This window comes from Sardina pilchardus, chromosome 21, assembly GCF_963854185.1.
Source record: "Sardina pilchardus chromosome 21, fSarPil1.1, whole genome shotgun sequence".
Classification (NCBI taxonomy): domain Eukaryota; kingdom Metazoa; phylum Chordata; class Actinopteri; order Clupeiformes; family Clupeidae; genus Sardina; species Sardina pilchardus.
The window spans coordinates 29,485,971-29,506,110 of record NC_085014.1 but is presented as its reverse complement, the minus strand read 5'-3'; the positions used below and the strand labels follow the sequence as shown (position 1 = coordinate 29,506,110).

Below are 20,140 nucleotides of genomic sequence, written 5' to 3'. Positions count from 1 at the left end.
GGTAAGACAAACTAGTATCATGTATACAAACAATGCACGTAATTGCTAATGATTGCTGTAGGCCAATGTCTGCTGAAAAATAGTGACGGCTGTTTCACGTTCATTAATAATCACCGTACGCCATGAAATTCGTGACAGAACTACTTGGGTGAGGGGAAAGCTGCACGGCACGAAAGTAAATTGGGTGAAAGTCGAGGAAATTAGATTTTTCCTCTTTTTACGTCGCGGTGAGAAATACGTTCTTTAAAATGCTCTGAATCATCGCTGGGACGTTATCTTGTTTGTTGGGAGCAATCTTAGCCCTTATTAGCACCAGATCAGTAAAACGGATCCAAAACAATTTTGGACCGATGTGCGTTTGGACGCTGAATCAGGTCCACTATTCAGATCCGTGCCGGATGTCGTGGTAGGTGTGTTTTGCTATCTGGGACGGACCTGGACGAGTGCAAGTTCATATCTGCCGCAGATCCGTCAAAAGGATCCAAAACAATTTTGGACCGATGTGCGTTTGGACGCCGGATCAGGTCCATTATGCAGATCCGTGCCGAATGTTGTGGTAGATGTGGCCCAGTTCTGTCCCAGTGTAGTTTTGCTATCTGGGTCCTCCTTCTGTTGAACGGACAGCTTTCCCTTTGCCGCTATGGTGAACGGACTAGTCACCATAGTCGTGGAGTCATCAGCCTTGCTATCTCCAGCAAGCTCAGGTCGTAAATGATCTGTGAAAAAAAATACGTGGGCTAATTTAGTTGTCTCAATGTTAGTGCGAGACATATTATTTATAGTATCGTGACGACACCAACATCACCCCTTTCATTCGACATTTTCATATCTGAAAATAACATTTGTTACATGAACCTTACATTTCTCAGTAGCCAGTAGGCTAGTTCTTACCGCAGTACATAGCTAATTTAGCATGGGCTTGCGTTTCTTTACGAATCCGCATTGTAAACATTTATATTATATCGGTTATATATAGTATATCATGCTGAGGGCAGAATTGTCAACATTTCGAAAGAAATCTAAGTTGAAGCATACTCTTGTTAGCGTAGGCTACTGAGAATGCACGAACCTGTACATTTTCAACAGAATGAACAGAAGATGAAAACCGGACAGATTTCCGGTTTAAGGAATACGGTGGATAGAAATTAATATTAAGTGACACATACACGTAGGGCGACAAAAGGTGTCCATATGTATTGTTTTACTTACCGGAATCGGACTGCAGTGCAGTCACTGCGGTGGCTGGCTGGGGGTCAGAGCCGGGGAGGGAGCCAGAGAAAGAGGCAGTGGAGGATGTTCGGCGCAGCACATCAAATACGGGGCACACATTTATTTCTATTTGATGACCTCGGAGGTGCTTTATCATGTTTGACATGCACCCTCCTGTGCACAAACAATCTTATCACAAATTGTGCATCTAGCAGAGGTTCCGTTTTGTTTTGTAAAGTGAAGCCACACTTTGGACCGCCGACGCACATCCATGTTTGACCAGAAGCTCTGATTTGATTTAAGCTCGCGGTTAAATGTAAACACTTCCGGTGGACGCTTCTTCCGGTCGGCGGGCCAGGAATCGAAACTAGGAACCGAAAGTTAAATTCTGCAACGATTCCGTCTACGATGTCTGAATCGAGTAATCACATCCTGGCACAGCCAGAACCCTCTGTGCATAGCATGTGATTGTCGTTCAGCTCGTTTTGATGAGTATAGCCGTCCGAGTCAGCGGGGCAGCCCCTGAATCCTTTTCAGAACTAGTAACAATGATTGCGTACGGGAACCGCCCGAATGAACCAGCTGTGGAGGAGAATAGGACCCTCAGCATATTCCTAAGTGATACGGGGTCGGTAGGAATGACTGGTGAGCATACACAGTAAACTAGTAATGGTCAGGCCCGTATGGCCCACATAAGCCTGATCCCGGATAATAAATAATGTTAATTTCGAAGGCACATATGGCTCACCAGCCTGACCCCTGAGAATAATGTTACTTTGAACTAAACCTTTTTCATATTTGGCGGAATCAGCTTTATTAGGATTCAACAGGGGTTATAATCAATTAATGTCTCAAACACGCGCGGATGCTTCATGGATTTTCCTTCGACCATTTCCTGTTCCCTCATTGGTCCAGAGAAGGTGACGTCTTTACACCTCTAATGCACTAAACTCAAAATCAACTCTTTGTTCTGCATTCAGCCCCTGGGCCCTAATCAAAGCTTCTATTTGAGTACTCCATTCAATACATTTATATGGCTCCCCTCCACTAAACTTTGGAACCCATGGTGCACCCATAAACCTAGGCATAAAAGCATTCACTACTTGGGGCTGCGCTGCCGGTCCCTCGTCTTGACTCATGATGTTTGTGTGCGTCAAGGATCCTGCCGACTACGCCAAATTTGTAACGGAAAGCAGGCTGAGAAAACTGACCCTTGAGGCACACACACACACAACACAATGAAATATTTTAAAATCAATTTTATTAATAACTTATTCTAATACTTGGAATTTCTGAATGTGCAATGACACTCCACAACGGGACCGGCTGGCCAAGAGACAAACAAGATAAACAATTAATGCGCTACCAGTCTGACCGCAGACAAGCAATATGTGAAGTCTACAACCTACTGCGGTTTAAACTCTAACCAGTGTGAATCGACTATATGAACTCTATTCTGGCGCCCCCTAGAGGAGGGAGAGGTCTTGGGCTATCAGTGCTCTACAGTGTGAGTTGACTAACTAAGGTGAGGTCATACACAGCACACGACATGGGTCCTCACAGCAAATGCAAAACAAAGCATACAAGCCAACAATACTAGGGTGGATTGCTAAAGTAAAGAGTCATAGCAAAACACAGCAAATTACCCACATAGTGATACTCAACACAATAGGCCCACATATAGAGCACTCGCCAGCAAATGACAGGGTTCAATTTACACCACGGGCAGTCAGACGTGATAGCTAGGGTTAACACTAGTCACACAGTTTAGGCAAGAAAAGAGCTATATAGGCTAGGGGGACAGTCCGTGCACCACTCACGACCCAGCTGTTAGTCCGAGTTCCACTCGGTAGCCGCCGCGGTGCTAGCGAGCTAGCTACGACCCGAGGCGACACAGTGATGATCCGTCCCGACCCGACACTCCCAATAGTCCTCTCTTGATAGCTCGACCCGCTTCTCTTTGCACACTTCCTCGTACACGCAAGGTTTGGGCTGCGGAGGAGGATGAGTAGCAATGAGCAACCACACGCAATACAAGTTAATGTCACACGCAAACAGTGATAGGCTACAGTGGAGTACTTCCCTTCAGCAGGTACATAAAGTGCGTTGTAGATCTATCGTTGTTTGCCGTCCTCCTCTGCACGACCCCGCGGTCCTCGGAACTATGGAGAAGAGGGTGGAATCAACATAGGCTACACAACCAGCCGCGACAACAGCCCACTCGCACATAAGAGGATGGTCAAGTTACTTCCCTTAACGTAGTTACATTGAGTGCGTTGTATTCCAATCTGTATGTCGCTCACATAGGTAAATGTAGTGTGTTGTATTCCAGTCTGTATATCGCTCACGGAGACGAATAGAGTGCGTTGTATTCCAGTCTGTATATCGCTCACGGAGACGAATAGAGTGTGTTGTATTCCAGTCTGTATGTCGCTCATGGAGACGAATAGAGTGTGTTGTATTCCAGTCTGTATGTCGCTCATGGAGACGAATAGAGTGTGTTGTATTCCAGTCTGTATATCGCTCACGGAGACGAATAGAGTGTGTTGTATTCCAGTCTGTATGTCGCTCATGGAGACGAATAGAGTGTGTTGTATTCCAGTCTGTATGTCGCTCATGGAGACGAATAGAGTGTGTTGTATTCCAGTCTGTATGTCGCTCATGGAGACGAATAGAGTGTGTTGTATTCCAGTCTGTATGCCGCTCACGTAGATGCCTCAAGTGCGTCGTAGTAATTCCACACCGCATGTAGACCGTTCGTCGGGCCTGTTTCTCTTGCGGGCGCCTGTTGCCAACAAGAATCACCATGTTGAGAGCCGCCATCAAAGTTTTAAATCTTCAAACCCCCAACTGCGCAGGTCCGTCATCAGGGTTTCTTGGATACACCTGTAACAGAGTGCACAAACCACATACACGCCACAACGTAATCATAGTCCAGCCCCACCCCCTAGTATCAGTCAATGTTCTTGATCACAACCATGTTCCCCCCGTTACAGAATTCTTTTTAAAAATGTTATAGGAACAGAAATGACATAACAAGCATACTGTCAGATTTCATCTCTTCCTTTATATCTGTCTAGTAGAGAAAACACTTTTGCCGGTCAGTTGGAGATGCAGAACTCGGTGGATTAGATGCAGCCATTTGAGACTGAGGGGCTATCCTTTTACCACCTAACATAACCACTACCACTACAAAAGCACATTCAGATATGAGATACAACTGGTAGTGAGCTTCGATATTTGAGAGAGAGAGAGAGAACAAACACAGAATGCTGCTCCGAGACCGATCCTGGTGAAATTTCAACGTCTATCCCGGGAGAAAAGGGAGCTTAAGCTCATTGGAGAGCACATTTACATAATCCTACAGTGCTGGTCTCCTTCAGAAACGTCGGCTGTTTGATCCTATTAAAAAATGTTGGACCACTTTTCACAGATGCTTTGGGTCAGTATCATGCTGAAAGACCTGGTGGCGACCTAAGCCTAGACCAAGAGACAGTCAAGTCAACACTTCAGCTAGCCAAAGAGGATGGTGCTGGAGACCAAGTGTTGGCTGTGGTTCATCCTAAATTGGACAACATGAAGTCCATCTGCTGATTGACGAAGACTGCATCTGGGTTTTTCTTTTTCATCTCATCCACCAGTAGTTGTCGGGCATTTTCAAGGCTTGTGACATCATGACCATCTGGAAAATTGGGTAGGAAATTTACTTCCCCTTTTTTCGGTTTCTTGATGCTCTTGTTTGGTGGCTCCCCACCAACAGTGTGCCTTCCACGTTTGCCAGAATTCACCTTGACATCTGCGTGTCCCAGGGCCCTCATTTTTGTTCTGTAGTTACCCATCTTATCCGCTAGGCTCTGTGTCCATCCATCGTAACCTGTTGGCGATGCAGTTTCTCGAAGACAGGGATGAGCTGCAATTAAAGCCTTGGCTACTGTTCTAAGGTCCTTTTTTGGGGGGTATGCTTTGAACCTATCATACAGGGTTTCAGCTATCTTGTGGAGAATGTAATGTTTCAACTCTTTTGAAACGGTCAAGTATGTTCCATCCTTGAGGTAGCTTAAATTCCCTTGTCGGAGTCTAAACTCTACATCTACAGAGAACTTGTGGAGGGAAAACTCATCAGGCCACGCCATTCTCATTTGCTGTGATGACGTGGACTGCAGCAGCACAGTATCGGCTGTACATACACTATCATTCAAATTTTCGCTTGCAATCTCAACCAGTTCAAGCACAGGAATTATCTTCACAGTTGTTTTTTCTGGGAGTTCAGACACATTGGTGAGGTTGCAAAGTTCGTTATCAAATTCTGGGTCTCTAAACTGTAAAGTGAAATTGTATTGAAGTACGAGTGTGTTTTTCAAACAGGTGATCAAATCGTCCACTGAACGGGGCCTTGAAGCCAGTGTGACTTTCCTGATGTCTCCATCGCAGAGGATAACTCGCATAGTCATTGTTTGGGAGGCCATCTGTGAAAAATAAAAAAGAACATTCAGCAATGAATAAAATGTCTCGGTGTCACCATTCGTTTACCCTGTACATTATAAGATGAAAGAGGGAAATGATCATTCAGGTCTGTAAGCTGAAGCAAAGAAAAAGACGGAACATCTGCACTGCAAAGCTCATATGACCGAAGGTGCTCTGTGTACCATGCAGTCATGATTTTGCATACAAACATTATTTCTGTGTTCACAGCAGTAACATGAGTGATAAGCTTAAATTCGGGAAGACAGGAGCATGATCCAGCTGAAAGTACCATCTCTGCTTTGTAGTCAACTCCATCAATACAGACAGAGGATGCAACAAGAACTGCAAATGTATTGGGGAGTTTTTGACCAAGGACACTCTGAAAGTTCTCTGGTAAAGAAGCAACCAGTACAGATGTAACCTTAGCCATCTCCACCATCTTCTTAAAGTTCTGAGCATCCCGAATAACTTTTTTGAAGAACTTGTGTTTTCCTTCAAAACGCATTGTCCACACTTCACAAAGTGGACCATACAGTTAAGATGAGTAATGTAACTAGAAATGCAATTCCAAGGAATTACCAGTGCATGAAAATGCAAAAATAGATAGATAATGTAGATATGGTTACTAAGATGTAGCTAGGGTAAACATGGTGGTTGCATAGTTTACAGAGAGTTGATAGTGTGAAGGTAGACAGTAGATGAAACATTCCAGTTCTAACTTAACTAATGATTTATATTCATGTTAAAATGTTGATTAGCTAACTTAGCTAATGATTTCTGGCAGTTATGCTAAAAATGCTAATTATGCTAGCAATGCTAACTTTACTAACAATGCTAACCAGGTTGATTAGCTAACTTATCCGATGATTTCTAGCAGTAATGCTTAAAATGCTAACTATGCTAACAATGCTAAATTTGCTAACAATGCTAACCAGTTTGATTAGCTAACTTAGTTAATGATTTTTTGCAGTTATGCTAAAAATGCTAACTATGCTAACAATGCTAACCATGCACACTAGCTAACTTGCTAGTGAGGACTTTTATTTTGAAACATTTGTTGCTAGGGTATCCATGGTGGCCACTATCAGGAAACAAGAAGTTACTGCAGTATAATCATGTTGGTTGCTATGGAAACGGTCATAAACACTTAATTTTAATGGTTGCTATGTTGGTTGCTAGGTACATGGAGGTTTCATGTAGTTGACCGGAGGCATAGTGGATGATAACTGACAGTTGGAATGGTTGAACAGTTCAATAGTTGAGTAGTTTCAATGGTTAAATGATTTAATAGTGTATTATTGCAGTGAGGACTTTTATTTTGAAACAGTTGTGGACAGAGGAAGTAGTGAAACAGGATCTGTAGTCTTAATGAGATTGTATGCTTAAAGCCTTAGACAGAAGGTGCCTCTCATATAGCGTTTACGTGTCTTCTCTCGCTCCTCGATCCTCACTGATCTACATAAAGAATGATGGAGCGGCAACAATGGGTTAGTCTAGCCCTTCTTCTATCTTTCTTTATGTAGATCAGTGAGGAGCGAGGAGCGAGGGAGGACATATAAACGCTGCTTGAGAGGCACCCACAGTAAATACTTTAAAAGTTGTATGTAGATAGTCTAATTAATGTTGATAGACAGAATGTTTAATGGATGTTGATAGGCAGATTGTTTAATAGATATTGATTGACAGTTTAATGGGTGGATGAGTGAATGGTCTGAAGAAGATGAATGGATAGAAGGTTGGATGGAATGTGCCTTATATTCTTGTTAAGAGAGACACTGATACAGCTCTGTGAGAGTAGTTGATACAGGTGTAATCAATTTAACTGGCTAGTCTTAAGAGAGCCAGAGAGACAGAGTAAATAATTTAAAAGTTGAATGTAGATAGTCTAATTAATGTTGATAGACAGAGAGTTTAATGGATGTTGATAGGCAGATTGTTTAATAGATGTTGATAGACAGTTTAATGGGTGGATGAGTGAATGGTCTGAAGAAGATGAATGGATAGAAAGTTGGATGGAATGTGCCTTATATTCTTGTAGAGTGGAGAGACACAGCTCTTTACTGAGAGTGGTGGATACAGATACAGGTGTAATCAATTTAACTGGCTAGTCTTAAGATCCAGAGTGTATCCTTAAAGCCTGAGACAGAGTAGATTGTTTAAAAGTTGAATGTAGATCGTCTAATTGATGTTGATAGGCAGACTGTTTAGAATGGGTGGATGAGTGAATGGTTTGAAGAAGATGAATGGATAGAAAGTTGGATGGAATTAGGAAAACTTATGTTGATACAGGGGAACAGAAAATGTAGTCTCAAGAGAGCCAGTGTATGTAGCCTGAGAGAGAGAGAGAGCTGCTGCACCTGGACTGGCCACCTGGCGTAACATTCTAATTGCTGCCGTGATGTCATAATGAGCAATGTTAAGTCTATGGGGACATTTTTAATAGTTTTTAATTCATAGTTTAAAAAGTATAAAAGTTACAAAGTTGAAAAATATATTCCACAGGTCTCCTAAGTAAGACCTACATAGCAAAGTTTGAATCAAGTTTCTACGTTAAACGGTTCAAGCTGAATTGCGAGCGTTAGAAGAAGAAGTGGAATAATAATAACTAGAAATGCAATTCCAAGGAATTACCAGTGCATGAAATGCAAAAATAGATAGATAATGTAGATATGGTTACTAAGGTGTAGCTAGGGTAAACATGGTGGTTGCATAGTTTACAGAGAGTTGATAGTGTGAAGGTAGACAGTTTAAAGCTGAAACATTCCCAGTTCTAACTTAACTAATGATTACTATTCATGTTAAAATGTTAACTATGGTAACAATGATAACCAGGTTGATTGGTTAACTTAGCTACTGATTTCCTGCAGTAATGGTAAAAATGTTAACTATGCTAATTATGCTCACAGTGCTAACCAGGTTGATTAGCTAACTTAGCTAATGATTTCTAGCAGTTATGCTAAAAATGCTAACTATGCTAGCAATGCTAACTATGGTAACAATGCTAACTTAAACTAACAATGCTAACCAGGTTGATTAGCTAACTTAACTGATGATTTCTAGCAATAATGTTAAAAATGCTAACTATGCTAACAATGCTAAAATTGCTAACAATGCTAACCAGGTTGATTAGCTAAGTTAGTTGATGTTTTTTGCAGTTATGCTAAAAATGCTAACTATGCTAACCATGCTAACTAGCTAACTTGCTAGTGAGGACTTTTATTTTGAAACATTTGTTGCTAGGGTATCCATGGTGGCCACTATCAGGAAACAAGAAGTTACTGCAGTATAATCATGTTGGTTGCTATGGAAACGGTCATAAACGCTTAATTTTAATGGTTGATATGTTGGTTGCTAGGTACATGGAGTTTTCATGTAGTTGACTGTAGGCATAGTTGATAACTGACAGTTGGAATGGTTGAACAGTTAAATATTTGAGTAGTTACAATGGTTAAATGATTTAATAGTGTATTATTGCAGTGAGGACCTTTATTTTGAAACAGTTGTGGACAGAGGAAGTAGTGAAACAGGATCTGTAGTCTTAATGAGATTGTATGCTTAAAGCCTGAGACAGAGGGTGCCTCTCATATAGTGTTTACGCGTCCTCTCTCGCTCCTCGATCCTCACTGATCTTTCTTTATGTAGATCATTGAGGATCGAGGAGCGAGGGAGGGCATATAAACGCTGCTTGAGAGGCACCCACAGTAAATACTTTAAAAGTTGTATGTAGATAGTCTAATTAATGTTGATAGACAGAATGTTTAATGGATGTTGATAGGCAGATTGTTTAATAGATATTGATTGACAGTTTAATGGGTGGATGAGTGAATGGTCTGAAGAAGATGAATGGATAGAAGGTTGGATGGAATGTGCCTTATATTCTTGTTAAGAGAGACACTGATACAGCTCTCTGAGAGTAGTTGATACAGGTGTAATCAATTTAACTGGCTAGTCTTAAGAGCACCAGAGTGTGCTTAAAGCCTGAGACAGAGTAGATTGTTTAAAAGTTGAATGTAGATCGTCTAATTAATGTTGATAGAGAGTTTAATGGATGTTGATAAACAGTTTAATGGGTGGATGAGTGAATGGTCTGAAGAAGATGAATGGATAGAAAGTTGGATGGAATGTGCCTTATATTCTTGTAGAATGGAGAGACACAGCTCTCTACTGAGGCTAGCTTTACACGACAACGATCTGAACACAATCCGCAAAAGTGGCGTTGCGTTCCTACTTTTTATTTCGCGTTTAGACGAGCGTCTTTGGGTGGAAATCTGCATGCACACGGTGACGCAAAAGTGTGTGAAATGTGATGTAGTATGCATGCCAGGTGGCTAGGTGATACTGTGGAGCACTGCCAAACAACAACACCAAGAGCGCGCGCATGCGTTGAAACTTCCTTCTACTTTCTCCGTAGTAGCGCGAAATAGCCATAAGACTTAAAAGAAAATAGCCCACCGTCAAAAACCAAATCATGGCTAAGAACCGAGGCAAGACAGACAACTTTGTCTGGACAGACGAGGAGGTCGAGCTATTGTTGCAAACGACGTTGGATCACAAGTAATTAATTCGCCTTCTCTGTTCTGATATATCAGTAATTACTCTGCTTATGTGCTGAAAGGACTCCTGAATAGCTATCAAAGCAGCTAAGGCCACTTAAATGTCTGACTGATGGAAATAATCGACATGTTTGTTATTTTTTGGCTGTACTGCACATGTATATGACGTCAACGCGTATGCGAGGATAGCCAGCGTGAGCAGCTCAGAGCACACTTTTGCGTTGTCAACCCTTTAGACGGGAACGCGACGGTGGAGCGTCTTTAAGATTTCCACTCTGGAGGGTGGGTTCATTTTTTTGCGTTTTTAAGCCCCAAAAACGCTGTCGCCGTCTAAACGAAAGGCACATCTGATAAAATATTTTGTCGGTTTCACCCGGGAGCGTTGTCGTGTAAAGCCAGCCTGAGAGAGTAGTGGATACAGATACAGGTGTAATCAATTTAACTGGCTAGTCTTAAGAGAGCCAGGCCTGAGACAGAGTAGATTGTTTCAAAGTTGAATGTAGATCGTCTAATTGATGTTGATAGGCAGACTGTTTAGAATGGGTGGATGAGTGAATGGTTTGAAGAAGATGAATGGATAGAAAGTTGGATGGAATTAGGAAGACTTATGTTGATACCGTTGATACAGGGGAACAGAAAATGTAGTCTCAAGAGAGCCAGTTTAAAGCCTGAGAGAGAGAGAGAGCTGCTGCACCTGGACTGGCCACCTGGCGTAACATTCTAATTGCTGCCGTGATGTCATAATGAGCAATGTTAAGTCTATGGGGAAATGTTTAATAGTTTTTAATTTACAGTTTAAAAAGTATAAAAGTTACAAAGTTGAAAAATATATTGCACAGGTCTCCTTAGTAAGACCTACGTAGCAAAGTTTGAATCAAGTTTCTACGTTAAACGGTTCAAGCTGAATTGCGAGCGTTAGAAGAAGAAGTGGAATAATAACTAGAAATGCAATTCCAAGGAATTACCAGTGCATGAAAATGCAAAAATAGATAGATAATGTAGATATGGTTACTAAGGTGTAGCTATGGTAAACATGGTGGTTGCATAGTTTACAGAGAGTTGATAGTGTGAAGGTAGACAGTTTAAAGATGAAACATTCCAGTTCTAACTTAACTAATGATTTCTATTCATGTTAAAATGTTGATTAGCTAACTTAGCTAATGATTTCTAGCAGTTACGCTAAAAATGCTTATTATGCTAGCAATGCTAACTTTACTAACAATGCTAACCAGGTTGATTAGCTAACTTAACCGATGATTTCTAGCAGTAATGTTAAAAATGCTAACTATGCTAACAATGCTAAATTTGCTAACAATGCTAACCAGGTTGATTAGCTAACTTAGTTGATGATTTTTTGCAGTTATGCTAAAAATGCTAACTATGCTAACAATGCTAACCATGCTAACTAGCTAACTTGCTAGTGAGGACTTTTATTTTGAAACATTTGTTGCTAGGGTATCCATGGTGGCCACTATCAGGAAACAAGAAGTTACTGCAGTATAATCATGTTGGTTGCTATGGAAACGGTCATAAACACTTAATTTTAATGGTTGCTATGTTGGTTGCTAGGTACATGGAGGTTTCATGTAGTTGACTGGAGGCATAGTGGATGATAACTGACAGTTGGAATGGTTGAACAGTTCAATAGTTGAGTAGTTTCAGTGGTTAAATGATTTAATAATGTATTATTGCAGTGAGGACCTTTATTTTGAAACAGTTGTGGACAGAGGAAGTAGTGAAACAGGATCTGTAGTCTTAATGAGATTGTATGCTTAAAGCCTGAGACAGAAGGTGCCCCTCATATAGCGTTTATGCGTCCTCTCTCGCTCCTCACTGATCTACATAAAGAATGATGGAGCGGCAACAATGGGATAGTCTAGCCCTTCTTCTATCTTTCTTTATGTAGATCATTGAGGATCGAGGAGCGAGGGAGGACATATAAACGCTGCTTGAGAGGGACCCACAGTAAATACTTTAAAAGTTGTATGTAGATAGTCTAATTAATGTTGATAGACAGAATGTTTAATGGATGTTGATAGGCAGATTGTTTAATAGATATTGATTGACAGTTTAATGGGTGGATGAGTGAATGGTCTGAAGAAGATGAATGGATAGAAGGTTGGATGGAATGTGCCTTATATTCTTGTTAAGAGAGACACTGATACAGCTCTCTGAGAGTAGTTGATACAGGTGTAATCAATTTAACTGGCTAGTCTTCAGAGAGACAGAGTGTACTCTTAAAGCCTGAGACAGAGTAAATAATTTAAAAGTTGAATGTAGATAGTCTAATTAATGTTGATAGACAGAGAGTTTAATGGATGTTGATAGACAGATTGTTTAATAGATGTTGATAGACAGTTTAATGGGTGGATGAGTGAATGGTCTGAAGAAGATGAATGGATAGAATGTTGGATGGAATGTGCCTTATATTCTTGTAGAATGGAGAGACACAGCTCTCTACTGAGAGTAGTGGATACAGATACAGGTGTAATCAATTTAACTGGCTAGTCTTAAGAGAGCCAGCCTGAGACAGAGTAGATTGTTTAAAAGTTGAATGAAGATCGTCTAATTGATGTTGATAGGCAGACTGTTTAGAATGGGTGGATGAGTGAATGGTTTGAAGAAGATGAATGGATAGAAAGTTGGATGGAATTAGGAAGACTTATGTTGATACAGTTCATACAGGGAACAGAAAATGTAGTCTCAAGAGAGCCAGTGTGCCTGAGAGAGAGAGAGAGAGCTGCTGCACCTGGACTGGCCACCTGGCGTAACATTCTAATTGCTGCCGTGATGTCATAATGAGCAATGTTAAGTCTATGGGGAAATTGTAAAAGTTTTTAACTAATAGTTTAAAAAGTATAAAAGTTACAAAGTTGAAAAATACAAAGCACACCTGGCATAAGCGAGACCTACGCAACAACGTTTGAATGAAGTTTCTACGTTAAACGGTTCAAGCTGAATTGCGTGCGTTAGAAGTAGTGGAATAATAATAACTAGAAATGCAATTCCAAGGAATTACCAGTGCATGAAAATGCAAAAAATAGATAGATAATGTAGATATGGTTACTAAGGTGTAGCTAGGGTAAACATGGTGGTTGCATAGTTTACAGAGAGTTGATAGTGTGAAGGTAGACAGTTTAAAGATGAAACGTTCCAGTTCTAACTTAACTAATGATTTCTATTCATGTTAAAATGTTGATTAGCTAACTTAGCTAATGATTTCTAGCAGTTACGCTAAAAATGCTTACTATGCTAGCAATGCTAACAATGCTAACCAGGTTGATTAGCTAACTTAACCGATGATTTCTAGCAGTAATGCTCAAAATGCTAACTATGCTAACAATGCTAAATTTGCTAACAATGCTAACCAGGTTGATTAGCTAACTTAGTTGATGATTTTTTGCAGTTATGCTAAAAATGCTAACTATGCTAACTATGCTAACCATGGTAACTAGCTAACTTGCTAGTGAGGACTTTTATTTTGAAACATTTGTTGCTAGGGTATCCATGGTGGCCACTATCAGGAAACAAGAAGTTACTGCAGTATAATCATGTTGGTTGCTATGGAAACGGTCATAAACACTTTTTAATGGTTGCTATGTTGGTTGCTAGGTACATGGAGGTTTCATGTAGTTGACTGGAGGCATAGTGGATGATAACTGACAGTTGGAATGGTTGAACAGTTCAATAGTTGAGTAGTTTCAATGGTTAAATGATTTAATAGTGTATTATTGCAGTGAGGACCTTTATTTTGAAACAGTTGTGGACAGAGGAAGTAGTGAAACAGGATCTGTAGTCTTAATGAGATTGTATGCTTAAAGCCTGAGACAGAAGGTGCTTCTCATAGCGTTTACGCGTCCTCTCTCGCTCCTCACTGATCTACATAAAGAATGATGGAGCGGCAACAATGGGATAGTCTAGCCCTTCTTCTATCTTTCTTTATGTAGATCATTGAGGATCGAGGATCGAGGGAGGACATATAAACGCTGCTTGAGAGGGACCCACAGTAAATACTTTAAAAGTTGTATGTAGATAGTCTAATTAATGTTGATAGATAGAATGTTTAATGGATGTTGATAGGCAGATTGTTTAATAGATATTGATTGACAGTTTAATGGGTGGATGAGTGAATGGTCTGAAGAAGATGAATGGATAGAAGGTTGGATGGAATGTGCCTTATATTCTTGTTAAGAGAGACACTGATACAGCTCTCTGAGAGTAGTTGACACAGGTGTAATCAATTTAACTGGCTAGTCTTAAGAGAGCCAGAGTATCTTAAAGCCTGAGACAGAGTAAATAATTTAAAAGTTGAATGTAGATAGTCTAATTAATGTTGATAGACAGAGAGTTTAATGGATGTTAGACAGATTGTTTAATAGATGTTGATAGACAGTTTAATGGGTGGATGAGTGAATGGTCTGAAGAAGATGAATGGATAGAATGTTGGATGGAATGTGCCTTATATTCTTGTAGAATGGAGAGACACAGCTCTCTACTGAGAGTAGTGGATACAGATACAGGTGTAATCAATTTAACTGGCTAGTCTTAAGAGAGCCAGCCTGAGACAGAGTAGATTGTTTAAAAGTTCAATGTAGAGCGTCTAATTGATGTTGTTGATAGGCAGACTGTTTAGAATGGGTGGATGAGTGAATGGTTTGAAGAAGATGAATGGATATAAAGTTGGATGGAATTAGGAGGACTTATTTTGATACTGTTGTGCGCAGAGGATACAGGGGAACAGAATATGTAGTCTTCAGAGAGGAGCCTGAGAGAAACTGACAGTTGGTGCCCAGGTGGCTGACCAGCTGGGGTAACATTCTAATTGCTGCCGTGATGTCATAATGAGCAATGTTAAGTCTATGGGGGAAATGGTGATAGTTTTTAACTAATAGTTTAAAAAGTATAAAAGTTACAAAGTTGAAAAATATAAAGCACATATGGCATAAGCAAGACCTACGCAACAAAGTTTGAATGAAGTTTCTACGTTAAACGGTTGAAGCTGAATTGCGAGCGTTAGAAGAAGAAGTTTAATAATAACTAGAAATGCAATTCCAAGGAATTACCAGTGCATGAAAATGCAGAAATAGATAGATAATGTAGATATGGTTACTAAGGTGTAGCTAGGGTAAACATGGTGGTTGCATAGTTTACAGAGAGTTGATAGTGTGAAGGTAGACGTTTTAAAGATGAGACGTTCCAGTTCTAACTTAACTAATGATTTCTATTTATGTTAAAATGTTGATTAGTGGGGGGCGCTGTGGCGCAGCAGGCTACAGCGCTCGTACCATTTACGGGTCCGAGTGCCCACGGGGACCCAGGTTCGAATCCGGCCTGCGGTCATGTCCCGATCCCACCCCATCTCTCTCTCCCACTTGCTTCCTGTCTACCACTTCACTGTCCTGTACTAATAAAGGCAAAAAGCCAAAAAATATACTTAAAAAAAAAAAAAAAAAAAAAAAAAAATGTTGATTAGCTAACTTAGCTAATGATTTCTAGCAGTTACGCTAAAATGCTTATTATGCTAGCAATGCTAACTTTACTAACAATGCTAACCAGGTTGATTAGCTAACTTAACCGATGATTTCTAGCAGTATTGCTAAAAATGCTAACTATGCTAACCATGCTAAATTTGCTAACAATGCTAACCAGGTTGATTAGCTAACTTAGTTGATGATTTTTTGCAGTTATACTAAAAATGCTAACTATGCTAACAATGCTAACTATGCTAACTATGCTAACCATGCTAACTACCTAACTTGCTAGTGAGGACTTTTATTTTGAAACATTTGTTGCTAGGGTATCCATGGTGGCTATCAGGAAACAAGAAGTTACTGCAGTATAATCATGTTGGTTGCTATGGAAACGGTCATAAACACTTAATTTTAATGGTTGCTATGTTGGTTGCTAGGTACATGGAGGTTTCATGTAGTTGACTGGAGGCATAGTGGATGAAAGCTGACAGTTGGAATGGTTGAACAGTTCAATAGTTGAGTAGTTTCAATGGTTAAATGATTTAATAGTGTATTATTGCAGTGAGGACCTTTATTTTGAAACAGTTGTGGACAGAGGAAGTAGTGAAACAGGATCTGTAGTCTTAATGAGATTGTATGCTTAAAGCCTGAGACAGAAGGTGCCTCTCATATAGCGTTTACGCGTCCTCTCTCGCTCCTGACTGATCTACATAAAGAATGATGGAGCGGCAACAATGGGATAGTCTAGCCCTTCTTCTAGCTTTCTTTATGTAGATCATTGAGGATCGAGGAGCGAGGGAGGACATAAACGCTGCTTGAGAGGGACCCACAGTAAATATTTTAAAAGTTGTATGTAGATAGTCTAATCAATGTTGATAGACAGAATGTTTAATGGATGTTGATAGGCAGATTGTGTTTAATAGATATTGATTGACAGTTTAATGGGTGGATGAGTGAATGGTCTGAAGAAGATGAATGGATAGAAGGTTGGATGGAATGTGCCTTATATTCTTGTTAAGAGAGACACTGATATAGCTCGCTGAGAGTAGTTGACACAGGTGTAATCAATTTAACTGGCTAGTCTTAAGAGAGCCAGAGTGTACTCTTAAAGCCTGAGACAGAGTAAATAATTTAAAAGTTGAATGTAGATAGTCTAATTAATGTTGATAGACAGAGAGTTTAATGGATGTTGATAGACAGATTGTTTAATAGATGTTGATAGACAGTTTAATGGGTGGATGAGTGAATGGTCTGAAGAAGATGAATGGATAGAATGTTGGATGGAATGTGCCTTATATTCTTGTAGAATGGAGAGACACAGGTCTCTACTGAGAGTAGTGGATACAGATACAGGTGTAATCAATTTAACTGGCTAGTATTAAGAGAGCCAGCCTGAGACAGAGTAGATTGTTTAAAAGTTGAATGTAGAGCGTCTAATTGATGTTGATAGGCAGACTGTTTAGAATGGGTGGATGAGTGAATGGTTTGAAGAAGATGAATGGATATAAAGTTGGATGGAATTAGGAGGACTTATTTTGATACTGTTGTGCGCAGAGGATACAGGGGAACAGAATATGTAGTCTTCAGAGAGATTGTCTGCTTAAAGCCTGAGAGAAACTGACAGTTGGTGCCCAGGTGGCTGACCAGCTGGGGTAACATTCTAATTGCTGCCGTGATGTCATAATGAGCAATGTTAAGTCTATGGGGAAATTGTTAATAGTTTTTATTTAATAGTTCAAAAAGTATAAAAGTTACAAAGTTGAAAAATACAAAGCACACATGGCATAAGCAAGACCTACGCAACAACGTTTGAATGCAGTTTCTACGTTAAACGGTTGAAGCTGAATTGCGAGCGTTAGAAGAAGAAGTTTAACTAGAAATGCAATTCCAAGGAATTACCAGTGCATGAAAATGCAAAAATAGATCGATAATGTAGATATGGCTACTAAGGTGTAGCTAGGGTAAACATGGTGGTTGCATAGTTTACAGAGAGTTGATAGTGTGAAGGTAGACAGTTTAAAGCTGAAACATTCCAGTTCTAACTTAATTAATGATTTCTATTCATGTTAAAATGTTGATTAGCTAACTTAGCTAATGATTTCTAGCAGTTACGCTAAAAATGCTAATTATGCTAGCAATGCTAACTTTACTAACAATGCTAACCAGGTTGATTAGCTAACTTAACCGATGATTTCTATCAGTAATGCTAAAAATGCTAACTATGCTAAATATGCTAACAATGCTAACCAGGTTGATAAGCTAACTTAGTTGATGATTTTTTGCAGTTATGCTAAAAATGCTAACTATGCTAACTAGCTAACTTGCTAATGAGGACTTTTATTTTGAAACATTTGTTGCTAGGGTATCCATGGTGGCCACTATCAGGAAACAAGAAGTTACTGCAGTATAATCATGTTGGTTGCTATGGAAACGGTCATAAACACTTAATTTTAATGGTTGCTATGTTGGTTGCTAGGTACATGGAGGTTTCATGTAGTTGACTGGAGGCATAGTGGATGATAACTGACATTTGGAATGGTTGAACAGTTCAATAGTTGAGTAGTTTCAATGGTTAAATGATTTAATGGTGTATTATTGCAGTGAGGACTTTTATTTTGAAACAGTTGTGGACAGAGGAAACAATTGACAATTCACTGATCTACATAAAGAATGATGGAGCGGCAACAATGGGATAGTCTAGCCCTTCTATCTTTCTTTATGTAGATCATTGAGGATCGAGGCCCGAGGAGCGAGTGAGGACATATAAACGCTGCTTGAGAGGCACCCACAGTAAATACTTGTATGTAGATAGTCTAATTAATGTTGATAGACAGAATGTTTAATGGATGTTGATAGGCAGATTGTTTAATAGATATTGATTGACAGTTTAATGGGTGGATGAGTGAATGGTCTGAAGAAGATGAATGGATAGAAGGTTGGATGGAATGTGCCTTATATTCTTGTTAAGAGAGACACTGATACAGCTCTCTGAGAGTAGTTGATACAGGTGTAATCAATTTAACTGGCTAGTCTTAAGAGAACCATAGTGTGCTTAAAGCCTGAGACAGAGTAAATCATTTAAAAGTTGAATGTAGATAGTCTAATTAATGTTGATAGACAGAGAGTTTAATGGATGTTGATAGGCAGATTGTTTAATAGATGTTGATAGACAGTTTAATGGGTGGATGAGTGAATGGTCTGAAGAAGATGAATGGATAGAAAGTTGGATGGAATGTGCCTTATGTTCTTGTAGACTGCAGAGACACAGCTCTCTACTGAGAGTAGTGGATACAGATACAGGTGTAATCAATTTAACTGGCTAGTCTTAATAGAGCCAGTGTATGTAGCCTGAGAGAGAGAGAGAGAGAGAGCTGCTGCACCTGGACTGGCCACCTGGCGTAACATTCTAATTGCTGCCGTGATGTCATAATGAGCAATGTTAAGTCTATGGGGAAATGTTTAATAATTTTTAATTTACAGTTTAAAAAGTATAAAAGTTACAAAGTTTAAAAATATATTGCACAGGTCTCCTTAGTAAGACCTACGTAGCAAAGTTTGAATCAAGTTTCTACGTTAAACGGTTCAAGCTGAATTGCGAGCGTTAGAAGAAAAAGAATAATAATAACTAGAAATGCAATTCCAAGGAATTACCAGTGCATGAAAATGCAAAAAAGATAGATAATGTAGATATGGTTACTAAGGTGTAGCTAGGGTAAACATGGTGGTTGCATAGTTTACAGAGAGTTGATAGTGTGAAGGTAGACTGTTTAAAGATGAAACATTCCAGAACTAACTTAACTAATGATTTCTATTCATGTTAAAATGTTGATTAGCTAACTTAGCTAATGATTTCTAGCTGTTGTGCTAAAAATGTTAATTATGCTAGCAATGCTAACTTTATTAACAATGCTAACCAGGTTGATTAGCTAACTTAACCAATGATTTCTAGCAGTAATGCTAAAAATGCTAACTATGCTAACAATGCTAGATTTGCTAACAATGCTAACCAGGTTGATTAGCTAACTTAGTTGATGATTTTTTACAGTTATGCTAAAAATGTTAGCTATGCTAACAATGCTAACTATGCTAACCATGCTAACTAGCTAACTTGCTAGTGAGGACTTTTATTTTGAAACATTTGTGGCTAGGGTATCCATGGTGCCCACTATCAGGAAAGAAGAAGTTACTGCAGTATAATCATGTTGGTTGCTATGGAAACGGTCATAAACACTTAATTTTAATGGTTGCTATGTTGGTTGCTAGGTACATGGAGGTTTCATTTAGTTGACTGGAGGCATAGTTGATGATAACTGACAGTTGGAATGGTTGAACAGTTAATAGTTGAGTAGTTTCAATGGTCAAATGATTTAATAGTGTATTATTGCAGTGAGGACTTTTATTTTGAAACAGTTGTGGACAGAGGAAACAGTTAACAGGATCTGT

General features: G+C 39.6%; 1 protein-coding gene across 1 annotated transcript in view; it reads right to left on the bottom strand.

Annotated features, from left to right (window-relative positions):
• Positions 1-3,739: 3,739 nt before the first annotated feature.
• Positions 3,740-20,140, bottom strand: part of LOC134068994 (uncharacterized) — a 52,381-nt gene continuing 35,980 nt past the window's right edge. The window contains exon 7 of the mRNA XM_062524837.1: positions 3,740-5,675. Within this exon, the coding sequence (XP_062380821.1) occupies positions 4,767-5,675 (909 nt within the window). The 3' untranslated portion in view covers positions 3,740-4,766. The remainder of the gene's footprint in view (positions 5,676-20,140) is intronic.